Source organism: Mustelus asterias, chromosome 12, assembly GCF_964213995.1.
Source record: "Mustelus asterias chromosome 12, sMusAst1.hap1.1, whole genome shotgun sequence".
Taxonomy (NCBI): domain Eukaryota; kingdom Metazoa; phylum Chordata; class Chondrichthyes; order Carcharhiniformes; family Triakidae; genus Mustelus; species Mustelus asterias.
Window position 1 is genome coordinate 45,203,826 of NC_135812.1, and position 13,845 is coordinate 45,217,670.

Below are 13,845 nucleotides of genomic sequence, written 5' to 3' on the forward strand. Positions count from 1 at the left end.
ACTCTCAGGATGCCCATCCCTAATTGCCCTTCAGAAGCTGGTAATGAGCCACCATCTCAAACTGTTGAAGCCCATGTGGTACGCCTGCAGTGCTTTCTCTTTACAGCTTGCTGCAAGTCAATGGCTTTCTGGGCAGTTAAAAAGAGTCATTCTTGGAATCCCTACAGTGCAGGAGTCGGCCATTTGGCCCATCAAGTCTGCATCGACCACAATTCCACCAAGACGCTATTCCTGTAACCCTACGTATTTACCCTGCTAATCGCCCTGACATTAGGGTCAATTTAGCATGGCCAATCAATCTAATCCGCACATCTATGGACTGTGGCAGGAAACCGGAGCACCCGGAGGAAACCCACACAGACACGGAGAGAGCGTACAAACTCCACACAGACAGTGACCCGAGGCCGGAATTAAACCCAGGTCCCTGGCGCTGTGAGGCAGCAGTGCTAATCACTGTGCCACCATGCCGCTCACGTTGCTCTGATCTGGAGTCATAAATTGGCCAGCACAAGTAAGGAAGGCAGATTGCCTTTGCTGAAGGACATTAGTTTTTATAACTTTCCAGAAGTTCTCTAATAATTATTAAGGAGATCCAGCATTTATTTATAAATTAAAATTTCTCTCGCCGTCATGGTGGGATTTGAGTTCTTGCCCGTGGCATGCTAGTCTGGCCAAGTTTGCCGATGATACAAAGATAGGTGGAGGGGCAGGTAGTATTGAGGAGGTGGGGAGGCTGCAGAAAGATTTAGACAGTTTAGGAGAGTGGTCCAAGAAGTGGCTGATGAAATTCAACGTGGACAAGTGCGAGGTCTTGCACTTTGGAAAAAAGAATAGAGGCATGGACTATTTTCTAAACGGTGACAAAATTCATAATGCTAAAGTGCAAAGGGACTTGGGAGTCCTAGTCCAGGATTCTCTAAAGGTAAACTTGCAGGTTGAGTCCGTAATTAAGAAAGCAAATGTAATGTTGTCATTTATCTCAAGAGGCTTGGAATACAAAAGCAGGGATGTACTTCTGAAGCTTTATAAAGCACTGGTTAGGCCCCATTTGGAGTACTGTGAGCAATTTTGGGCCCCACACCTCAGGAAGGACATACTGGCACTGGAGCGGGTCCAGCGGAGATTCACACGGATGATCCCAGGAATGGTAGGCCTGACATACGATGAACGTCTGAGGATCGTGGGATTATATTCATTGGAGTTTGGGAGGTTGAGGGGAGATCTGATAGAAACTTACAAGATAATGAACGGCTTGGATGGGATGGACGTGGGGAAGTTGTTTCCATTAGCAGGGGAGACTAGGACGCGGGGGCACAGCCTTAGAATAAAAGGGAGTCACTTTAGAACAGAGATGAGGAGAAATTTCTTCAGCCAGAGAGTGGTAGGTCTGTGGAATTCATTGCCACAGAGGGCTGTGGAGGCTGAGACGTTGAGTGTCTTCAAGACAGAAATTGATAAATTCTTGATTTCTCGAGGAATTAAGGGCTATGGGGAGAGAGCGGGTAAATGGAGTTGAAATCAACCATGATTGAATGGTGGAGTGGACTCGATGGGCCGAATGGCCTTACTTCCGCTCCTATGTCTTATGGTCTTATGGCCTCTGGATTATTAGTCCAATAATGCAACCTTTATGGCACCATTCTCCCGACTCTTGAGGACCCTTCATAAAGTTGAACACCTCTATCAGATCTTTCCTTACTCTTCCCTATGGTGAAGAGAGAAACCCAAGCTTTGCCAATCTCTCCCCGTAATACAAGAATGATAGATAATTCGATCAGAAAACAAATCGCATGAAAGATATTTTGCAGTTAACGCCAAGTTAACCCCCATGGATAGCAGGATGAAATGGCAGAATGGGTGAGTTAACTGTTCTTTTACTTAGGTCATTGGAGTTGGAATCTAGCTCCAAATGAAGAGTGAAAATCCCTTTTCTCGAATTGGCCCTATATAAAATGATATTCTAAAGTTGTGAATCAAGATGTAGTTCTTGTCTGTGTGGCCACATTATATCTGACCTGCGATTAATTACTCAAGGTTTCTACACTGGGCAAAGGCTGATTTCTGGATCTTAAGAAGAGCAGGAAGCCCAATAATTATAAACAAAACCGAAAACAATTGGATCTAGGAAATCGGCTCAAAATCAGTCAAACTTTACAGAACATTGTGTACTTTCAATACTCCCTCATGCATTTCAATATATTTTAAAGCTATCTTGATAAATCTCTCTCTAACTGTTACAGATGCACCATAGAAAGCATTCTTTCTGGGTTGTATCACAGCTTGGTATGGCTCCTGCTCTGATCAAGACCACAAGAAACTAACGGGTCACGAATGAAACCCTGTCCATCACGCAAACCAGCCTCCCATCCATTAACTGTTTACACTTCCCACTGCCTCGAAAAAGCAGTCAGCATACTCAAAGACCCCATGCATCCCGGACATTCTCTCTTCCACCACCTTCTGTTGGGTAAAAGATACAAAAGTCTGAGGTCACGTACCAACCGACTCAAGAACAGCTTCTTCCCTGCTACTGTCAGACTTTTGAATGGATCGACCATATATTAAGTTGATCTTACTCTACACCCTAGCTATGATTGTAACACCATATTCTGCACCCTCTCCTTTCCTTCTCCCCTATGTACTCTATGAATGGTATGCTTTGTCTGCACGAGGAACAATACTTTTCATTGTATACTAATACATGTAACAATAATAAATTAAACCAATTCCCTCCCTGCATTATGGCTATGGGAAGCAAGCAGTCTACTGCCAGCCCTTTGCCAATGTCAAACCTCTGCCAACCTTCAAATCACAGGGCACTGACAATGCCAACTCTCTACCAATGCATCTTCAGCCAGGCCCCTGTCAAAGTCCCTGCCAACCTTCTGCCAATATCAGGACTCTGCCAACATGTCTCCAGCCAGTGAATGTCCTTCTCCGATTATATTTTAATAGCTTTAGTTGATTCACTCTTCGATTTGCCTCCTGCTCGTGGGCAAACTGCCTTCAGCTGAGATTTCACACTGGCGACAAGCAGGAGCTGACTACATCAGGGGTTGGAAATATGAACTACCACCCCTGGCACAATCCACTCATTCCAATGGCTACCATCAACAGTACGCTTCATTTGGCCCTCAACAAGGATGACTTTGTAGCTCTTATCTTATTTTTCCCCCTCTCTACTTCAATAGAAATAACAAGAACATTACATTCAACCCATCAGTCTTGAAAATGACAGGCAGAGCAGCTTTGGGATGTGACAGTTTCACTTGCAGCCCTGAGCAACATACAGCAGCCCTGTGGAACAATGTACTTGCACTCCAGCAGAAACTCCAATAATCTGGAAATTCACCATGCAGCACCCACATTTCCGGTTAAGAAGTTAACGATTCAGAAGGCAAAACTGCAGCAGCCCACTGTCCCCTTTGCACTCAACTCACCATCACTGGTGGGACTACACTGGAGGACATCAATGATGTTACTGGTGACCAGTCACTTGTTCAGACAAGCGGTCCACTTGCCAAGCAGGCAAGATACTCATTTGGAAAATAACAAAGTAGCAAACACACTAGAGGAAATCTTATCAAAAAATAACAGAGTGTTGTTTCTGTTGAGAAAACTGGTGTTTCTCTCCAGATTCTGCCACACTCTGCCTAAAACAAAAATCAAGGGGGCGTGATTCACACTGTCATACAGGGGAGCAGGCCCTAAACACACTAGCAAAACCCCACTAACATCTTTAAAGGGCACCCCAATCAGAATTACAATAAATCTGCCCCCACTCCACCACTGAGACCTCAGGGGCTCCCTCGATCGGAGAGACATTCACTTCTCTTTTCCGCCCCCACCCCTCCTCACCTCCACCGGTGCAATCATCAGCCTCTTCCCCCTCACAGTCGGCATCCCCCCACCTTCCCCCCGCACCCCCACCACCCCGACACAATCGTCAACCCCTTTTCCCCCGCAGTTGGAGTCTGCACCCCCCACCGCACCCCTTCCCCCTGCCCCGTCCCACCCTCTTCCCCTCACATGGCTATCGCTGCATCCCCTTCTGGCTGGACTGTTTCAGGTCCCTGACCACAGCTGCATGAATCCCTCCCCTCCCCGTCACCCCCATGTCACCCCCATGAGGCTCCCACTGGGGCCCACCAACATGATGCCAGCCTGGCTGTGCCAACATGATAGTGCCAATCTGTGCCAAGGGGCAGTGCTAAGGGTTATTGCCAGGTTACTGCCTGGCCATGTCCCTCTCCCCCAGGGTCTATACTTATCTTTACCCCCCCCTCGCCCCCCCACCCCCCCCGGGGAGACCCCCATGACAGGTTCATGTCAAGGTGAACGTGTTGTAAACCGCGCTATGTGACGTCGCATTGGCGTGGTTATGGCGAGGGGAGGATGGGGCGCTTAATGATACTAAAATACATGCAGAGCAGCTTCATGCTGGCCATGGGTGTGAACCTGATGATGTCACTGGTGGAGGGGCTGGGAAGATCCAAGGTCGCATTCTCGCCGGTGAGAACTGTAACTTCTGGAGCTTGAGCTTGAGCTCCCGCTGGTGCCCTTGCAGCTGGGGAACGTGAGTTCAAGATTTCACCCATTGTCTTTGTTATGGGTCACTCATTTCTCTTAAGTTAATAAAAGTGTCAGCTATCCAACGTTACAAGGTCTGTTTTTCAGTAAATTGCAGTTGACAAGATGCTTTGTAATAGAAGTGACTGGGTCTTGCACTGCCTCATGGGAAAACTGTATCAACCCTGCAACAAAATTGTCCCAATGTCTCCCAGGATCACTGCTGCATATGCATTTTTATTATCAACATAAAAATTGTGTTTGGTTTTACCGTCTGTACTCTTGTGAGCAAAAGGGTAGTTAAAACCTGATTGCTTTATGAAGCCTAACAGAACTGGCAGAACGAGCTGCTGACTCAACAGGCTGTACCAACACTGCATCCGAGAGAAAGGCCACTGCTCCCAGGCACGACAAGCAGAACAGGGCTGACTGTTTCTCTCTGATTTGGGGGAAGAATCCAGCCCACACACTGGCACGGCTGAAATGTTGTCTCGCTCTCCTTGGTTCAGTGCATTGGCGCCCCGAGGCAAGTAGCATGCAAGTATGTGCCTGTGACAGCAGATGCAGCCTGATCTCAGTGAAAGGGCAATAGCTATCTAGAGCAGAAATTATATTACAGGCTGCACGATATTATCAGCTCCATGTAACTCTATCATTTTACAAATTCTCATGAACATCAGTACAATCCAATCGCTAATAAATATAAGAAGTTAGGCTCAGTATGCAGCACTTTCAGCTCATAGAAGCATAGGAATTAGGAGCAGAAGTAGGCAAATTCAGCCCTTTGAGCCTGCTCCGTCATTAATCAGATCATGGCTGATCTCTCTCTGGTCTTAAATCCACCTCCCCACCTGTTCCCCATATCCCTTTATCCCTTTTTTAATTAGAGATATATCTTTCTCCTTCTTGAAAACATTTAACGATTCAGACTCCACCGGGCTATGGGGCAGCGAGTTCCACAAATTCACCACCCTCTGTGAAAAGTAGTTCCTCCTCATCTCAGTTTTAAATCTACCGCCTCTCAACCTATACCTGTGACCTCTTGTTTGAGATTGCCCCATAAGGGGAAACATTTGGTCTATATTTATTTTGTCAATCCCTTTTAAAATGTTATATACCTCAAGCAGATCCCCTCTCATTCTTCTCATGAGGTTGTGAAGTTCATCGCCCAGGTCAGGGACTTATGTACATGATCCAGACTCACTTTTTAAAAATTTGTTCATTCATGAGATGTGGGCACACTGGTTAGGTCAACATTTATTGCCCATTCCTAACTGCCCTCCAGAAGGTGGTGGTGAGCTGCCTTCTTGAACCGCTGTAGTGCATGTACTGTAGGAACACCCACAATGCTGCAGGCGGCACAGTGGGTAGCACTAATGTCACTTTAGCATGTGAGGTCAGAGAATACGATCCATTAACTTTCACAAACATCATCTAAAGTATTTGCTCCTTGTGGGAGCTTGCAAAGTGGCTGCCACATTTCTTATATTACAACTGTTATGGTGGAATTAAAGTGATGGACACAAAATGGTTGCCTGGCACACAAAATGGTTACCTGGGAAGGGACATTAACAGGCACTGGCTTTTAGCACAGACAGTTACACAAAAGGTTAAAACCTGCAGGATCTGAATTGCTGCAGGAAGCTGGTCAGAGCTTGAGGCACTTTAGATAAGAGCAGACCCAGAGCAATGAGTCTGATAATAAGGTCAGCCACAGATGGGGACATAAATACATCAATGTAACAAGATCAGCCACTGAATGTATAGATCGAAACCAGTCATTGATAGAGGACATAACTGCATAAATGTATCCATTCTATGAACAATGATATGTTAACTATCGATGTCCGTATCTGTCTACTCAACTTGTAATAATGTGTTAACGGCTAATGTCCGTACTGCCTATTGTCTAAAAGGTATAAAAATGATCAACTACCATTGTGTAGTTGAGAAGGTAGTTGCCAAGTAATGCGGACTACCAGTGCTTTCTCCTGAAGATTTGTGCCCGAAATAAAACTGTATTATTGAAACCTCCAAGTCTGACTCCGAAGTGGTAAATTTCCCACAACACAACAGAGAATACACATCAGAACATATTTTATGGCTTTGGAACCGACTGTGGGATTTAAAGGGGCTATATAAAGACAAGTTTCTCTTAGAAGACAATTTTCAATGTATTCAAAGAGGAAAGATTATGGTGAAAGTCTACAGCGTAACATAACCATCAAAAAAATGATGATAGAATTCAACATCCGTCATCACCTCACATCCAGGCAACACTTACAGCCTCCGACAGGTTATTACCTGTTGCTGCACATTGCTGCTTACGCGCAATGTTTAGGAGACTATGTACTGAGTTGCTATTTAACATTACTGCAGCCTATCAGCAGCAGAGAAGGAAGCTTGCACAACCAACTGGAAAGCTCAAACCCAGGCAGTGAGATCTCAGTTGCCATGATGTGGAGGATTAGGTGAAAAGAACATTGCTTTAAGTCAACGGGTATTATGCAACTGTAGATAAACCAAGCATGAGAAATGCAGAGGACATAAAAAAGGGTTCCATAGCACTTGTAGTTTCAATGCTATGGGAGCCATTTTTGTACTAAAATTGAGATGACAAGATGGTGCTGGAGTGAGGCGACTCCTTGCAAGCTGTGCCCAGCATACCCTCTAATTCTATCTTTTACTCTCGTTCTATGCTTCTAAAACTTTATTCTAACTCTTTTAAACTCTCTCAAAATCCTAGCTATGACTGCACTCTCTCCTTTCCTCCTCTATGAACGATATGCCTTGTCTGTATAGCGCGCAAGAAACAATACTTTTCACTGTATGGAAATACATGTTGCAGTAATAAATCAAATCAAAATGGTGTCCACACGCTTACAGCGTGGTTCCATAGTAACAAGTATTTCTGTGTGCGTGCCCATCAACCTTTCTCTGCCTCCCCCAGCAGAGGCAGCAAGACCCATATGCTATCTTGCCCTCTGAGAAGCTGGCACATCCCCTATGTTTGCCCATTGACCTGGCTGCAGTCCAGTCATGCCCAGTGACTCAGCACCCACAGATCCTCCTCTAAACCCCCTCTGGAGTATGCTCAGTGCATGATACAGTATTTCCAGAGTGTTGCACTGGAATATTTTGACAGCACCTTCCAAACCTTCATCTTCTACCACCAAGAAGGACAAGGGCAGCAGACAAATGAGAACACCACTGTCGGCAAGTTCCCCTTCAAACCAAGCTTCTTCCTGGCTTGGAACTATATTGCTGACCCTTCATTGTCACTCGGTCAAAATCCTGGAATTGGTGGCGGAGATTGTGAAACCAAGTGATGGTGTTTATTCTTCACCAGTCTCTGATCCTCCTGGATGTCTATCCCTTCGACTAACTCTAGAGCAAATGGCAGTTCCTCGGCTTCTGAAAGTGTAGAGTTGGGTGAGGGACGGTGGAAAAGCAAACGGCCCATTCATGCACCATCTGCAGCTTGTAAGTCAGAAGAGATTGTAGGACGAGCGGGAAGTGAGATGTGAGAAGGGGGAGTAGGTAGGAATGTCACCCTCTACAGTTTGTGCCCCATCACTGGCCACAGCCCCAATCATGGGAAAAACAATAATTGCCAACACTCTCCTCCACCAGTTCATCGTTGCCGTCTCGTGTTATGCATCACTTTGTTATGTAAGAGAAAGGGAGTGTGTCAGTGACCGTGATGATGTTCCTGTCACAGTTGAATAGCTGCGGTGTGTGCAAGCTCAGGGATCTTGAATGTGGCACACGCAATAATGCTAAGTGTGTGAGGGGGAGGTGAGGCAATGAATGAGTCGAGATTGGTAGTAGGTGAGAGAAGAGGAGATGGCGAGTAAAGCAGAGTGTGTGTGACCGCTAGTTCATATATCAGGATATGGCTTTTGAAGATGTATTCATTAACCTTGGTCACTCGTGTGAGATCATTGAACTTTTTGCTGCACTGCATCTAGCTCCTAGAAGTTAGACTGTTGGCACTGACCTCAATGGCTATCTGTTCGCACTGTCTTCATTATGTGTAAACAGAGAGCCTACTGATCCCCTCAGGAAAGAGGATTTCTCTACTCCTGTCCACCTCCTGCCCCAAACCTTCATTGCTGCATTGGAGATACTGGGAACACATTCTCTCGATCGTCGTATCATTTGCACTCCTCTTCCTGCTCAGAAACTGTTCTTGAACCAGCTGCAGCCAAAATGCACCCGACCTTTAAAAGGAGCTATTTGTCTCCAAGTGCTACAGGCTAGCTTTGAGCGGTGTTAGCTTTGCATTAATTTGTGTCCTTTGCTGAGACATGCGCTTAGCACTGTGCTGATTGTCACTATCATTTATATTAGTAGGCAACACAAAATTGGCATGCTGCCAGCTTCACCATACGCCGGCACGGGTTAATTACACATAGTGATCCCTGTGCTTGATTATCAGCCTAATTCAATTTTCCCACCAGGTGCTATTATGTTACAATGACACTGGGAGAAATGTGAAGATTAATTGTAAGGAGTTTGATCTTGACCCGTTGGCCAAGAATTATTTTGTTTTCACACAGTCCCTCAGTTGGTGATAATTATTCTGTGTTTAGGAGGAGGTGGTGGCCTAGTGGTATTATCAATTAATCCAGAAACTCAACTAATGTTCCTGAGGACACGAGATGATGAAATTTGAATGCCATTAAAAAAAATCTGGAATTAAGAATCTACTGATGACCATGAAAGTGTTGTCAATTGTCAGAAAAACCCACCTGGTTCACTAATGCCCTTTAGGGAAGGAAATCTGCCATCCTTACCTGGTCTGGCCGGCATGTGACTTCAGAGCCACAGCAATGTGGTTGACTCTCAACTGCCCTCAGGCAACTAGGGATGGAGAATAAATGCTGGCCAGCCAGTGACGCCCATGTCCCACAAATGAATAAAGAAGCTCCTTAGTTTGTTATAATTATTCTGTGTCTATCCCTTTCCAATAGTTGCCTGAGATACTGAAACTTATTCTGGGTGAGTATCAATATGCCACTTTCCAATGTTAATTGGAGGGACAATAGCTCTATGTTCCTCTGGACATCTACCTGAAATCAGGAACTGAATCACCTCCATCACCACCTCTTGCAACTTTTCCAAACTGGCAGAGTGACAATATTCCTGGAAACTCGAAACTGTCCAAAACACTTCTCCATGAATACTCCCCCATGCCCACATTTAATCTGCTGCTCCATGGACATTGATAAAACCGAAAAGCCTTTCTTTTGGAACTAAAAATAATTCCACAGGTTATTAGGGATTGAAAACCAACGGCAAGTATAAAAAGCCAGACAACTGCAGTTAAAGCCTACAAGTATTTTCCTCTGAAGAATCAATGGGGTACAGACAGGAACATGGACCTGAGACCACCACCAGATCAGCCACACTTTTATAGAATGGCAGACTAGAGCAGGCTTGAAGGGCTGAATGACTTCCTTCTCCTAAGTCCTATGTTCCTTACTGAATCCTAGAATCACAGAATTCTGACAGTACAGAAGGAGGCCATTCGGTCCATCAAGTTTGCACTGCCAACAATCCCACCCACAGCCTAACCCACTGCTAATCTCCCTGAAATTAAGGGGCAATTTAGCATAGCCAATCAACCTAACCTGCACATCTTGGGTTACTAAGGGGCAATTTACCAAAGCCAATCCACTTAACCTACAGGTCTTTGGAGTGTAGGAGGAAATTAGACCATCATGTGAAACCCCATCTCCAGAGCACCCGGAGGAATCCCAGGCAGATACGGGGAGAATGTGCAGACTCCACACAGTCACTCAAGGCTGAGATCGAACACAGGTCCCTGTGCTGTGAGGCAGCAATGCAAACCACTGTGCCAACATGCCTCCCATGTAACTGTGCCACCATGTCGCCCATGCCACTGTGCCACAGTGCCGCCCATATCGACAGCTCATTTTACATTGCTCTCCGTTCACACTTCAACTGTCCTTAGCTGGGAGAGCTATATAACTGGCAGTGCGGCAGATGTGAACTGTTTTACACAATTGCGCATGATCTGTCCAGTATTGCAACTTCAAAGCTGCAGAGTGAAATAACGAAACACTCTTTGCACACTGATGGAGGTCCAGCAATCTGTCATTTTGGAATTCTGCCCAGGTTGCCTTCCCTGCCACTACATCTGTTGCAGGTCTTGCAGGGACAATACCTCAGTCCTACAAGGCCCATGCCCATTGTTTGTCAGTCCCCTATTGTCCCCCTGAAAGGCAACCAGCTGGCATTGTCCTCCAATTGCCTTTACACAACCTGTCATCACTGATGTGTACCCAATATGCCAACATACCAACACATTTCCCTGTTATACCAAGTAACAACCTGTACTTTATAAGCACATTTTAAGAAAAATCAGGTGGAAGCAAAATGATGTTGTTCTGTTATGTAGGAGGAAATTAGACCATCATGTGAAACCCCATCTCCAAACCATGTTCATGGGTAACAATAACAAGGATTCACACCTATAGCAAGAGCCCTGCTGGTTCTGCCTCTTGATATGGACACAAAGCATGGGAAGACAGGGACAAGATCAATAGAGCAAAGATCAAATTTATGGCCTGTCAGCTTGAGCTTAGAGACGTGGATCTGAATAAAGCTGTAAAGATGACAGCTGAAGACTTAGAGAAAATGAATAGTGTCAAGCACCTGGGGGTCAGTAGTGGCAGAAGCTGGAAGTTTTGAAAAGGAAATTAAGCACCAGATTAGCTCTGCCTGGGGTCATTGGAAGAAGTGCAGTGGTGCGTTTGGTGATAGAAAAGTATCCCTGAAACTGGAAGGAAGAATATACAACACAGTTGTGAGACCGGCCTCGTTGTATACTGCAGAAACTTGGGCAACATCAAGAAGGGAGGAACTATGCTAATGAGATGTGGATGACGAGAGTGAGGAGTAACGAAAAAGGAGGAAATCAGGAACAAGCACATCAGAGGAGTCTATGAAGATTGTGGGAGCATTGGAGATAGTAGGAACATTGGAACAGGAGTAGGCCACTCAGCCCCTCGAGCCCATTCCACCATTCAATAAAATCATGGCTGATCTGTGGCCTAACTCCATGTACCTGCCCTAGGCCCATAACCCTTAATACCCCTGTTCAATAATAATCTGTCTATCTCAGACTTAAATCTAACAACTGAACCAGCATTCCAAACTCCAAGAAGAGATTGAAATAACATGGTCATCTGTTGTGGAGAGAAAGAGAGGGAGGACATGTGATGACGTGAATGATGGAGATGGGACTGTCAGGAAGAAGGTATAGAGGAAGGCCTAAGATCCGATGGATGTATGTGGTGGTGAGGGGCTTAAATGCAGCAGGCTCGGAAGAGGAATTGGTGGCTGACAGGAGATGGAGAAGGGTGATCAACTAGCACTGTGGCAACCCCAAGTAAAATGGAAGAAGCAAAAAGAAGAGGAGGAGGATAATAGCAAAGGAACACTGTGGACGGAATTTTCCTGTCTGTCTGCCACGGGAATCATAGCTGGCAGGACAGGACCATGCAAAGGTCCATTGGCTGCGGGCGGGATTTTCCAGTCTTGGGGCGAGCGTGGCCGGGTAGCCTTGCCCCATGGGCTGAATGGGTTGGGAGAGCTGTAATTTGCACAGTGGCTAAATTAAAGACAGAATATTACTTTGAAGTACATCAGCCAAGAGGAAGTCAATTGAAAATGATAAAAAGTCAAGCAAAACCAGGATTTGAATCCACATATCCTGAATTGTTACTCCAATTCAGGTATAAGTACAGTAGTGTAGTGGTTATGTTGCTGAACTGGTAACCCAGGGGCCTGATGATACAAGTTCAAATATTCAATCTTCCTTTATAACTAAAATTCTCCATTTCAGGCAACATCCTCATAAATCCCCTCTGTACCCCTTCCATAGTGCAAGCACATCTTTCCTGTGATGTCACGGATTTGATTTCCACTTAAAACATTTGGAAATATGAAGTTAATAAGCATGATCATAAAGCTCGTGATAAAAAAGCCTGACTCTTTTCTCTAACGTCCTTAGAGAAGGCATCCTATATGTATGGGTCTGAACGACAATCTGAAGTAGCCTCACTGAAGTCACATCAGCAATTGCCAGGCTGGGGGAAGGAGGTAGAAGCCTTTGACTGACTGATTGACTGAGCTGTAATTAAAGAAATATAGAACTGGGTGACCAGACAAAGGGGAATGAAAGAAAATGGATGTTTCAGGAAAAAGCAGAACCGGAGGAAGCAATGGAAGAGAAGAGCAATGACTGAGAAAGGAAGACATGATGTGGAAATGCTGGTGTTTGACTGGGGTGGGCACAGTAAGAAGTCTCACACCAGGTTAAAGTCCAACAAGTTTATTTGGAATCAGGAGCTTTTGGAGCGCTGCCCCTTCATCAGGTGACTCACCGAAAGCTTATGATTCTGAATAAACCTGTTGGACTTTAGCCTGTTGTGCTGTGAGACTTCATACTGAGAAAGGAAGAGGAGCAAAGATATTGAAAAGGTACAAAAACGTCACTAACAAGATAAGCCGTTCTGGGCTATTAGTCAGGCTATCGATATTACCATTTGTTGGAAAAATTGGCTGCTAAATGAAATTGCCTGCTACTTGTTTCCTCCCACCAAAGAGAGAATCACATCAGCCCCTGCGACCGGGATTAGAACAATTACCTGCAGAGTGTTGACTGGGAAGGATGGGATGGGCGGGAAGTCCATTATCTGGAGGTCGTGCACATGCTCGTTCATGACCACAGCAGGCAGGTAGACACGCCGTGACCTTGTGGGCAGGTAGTGCTCGCTATAATCGTTGTAGAGGAACTGGTGCACAATTGCCGATTTGCCAACCCCTTGTGCTCCAAGGATTGCTATTTTGAAAGTTGTCACCATGCCGTTGCAGGACGCTCGGTGTGGATGACCGGCAGGCTTGCATATTCCAGGGACTGCTGGTCAGATAATCCTAAGAACCATGGTCACATAGTTCCAGTCAGCCTGCTCCTGAACAAGAGAAAGAGGTCATTAGGGGCCCATTACACACACACATCATAAATACTCTTCAACTGCAAGGTCTTCAGGAAAATACTCATGCCAGTAGTTTGGCTGTTACTAAGGAATGGCGTGTGGTTCATCAATGAATGGCAGGGCCCTGGTTGTCACAGAGATGGGATGTTAAGTAGAAACAGACATTTACGGGAAGCCATTGGGCCCATTTCACCTTTGATGGCTGACAAGGAACCATTCAAGTTAATCCTACCATCCAGCTCTTGTT

At 45.5% G+C, this 13,845-nt stretch overlaps 1 protein-coding gene across 1 annotated transcript in view; it reads right to left on the reverse strand.

Moving 5' to 3' along the window:
- rasl10b (RAS like family 10 member B) overlaps positions 1 to 13,466 on the reverse strand; it is a 167,794-nt gene extending 154,328 nt beyond the window's left edge. Inside the window, exon 1 of the mRNA XM_078225147.1 lies at positions 13,251 to 13,466. Within this exon, the coding sequence (XP_078081273.1) occupies positions 13,251 to 13,466 (216 nt within the window). The remainder of the gene's footprint in view (positions 1 to 13,250) is intronic.
- Positions 13,467 to 13,845: the final 379 nt, after the last annotated feature.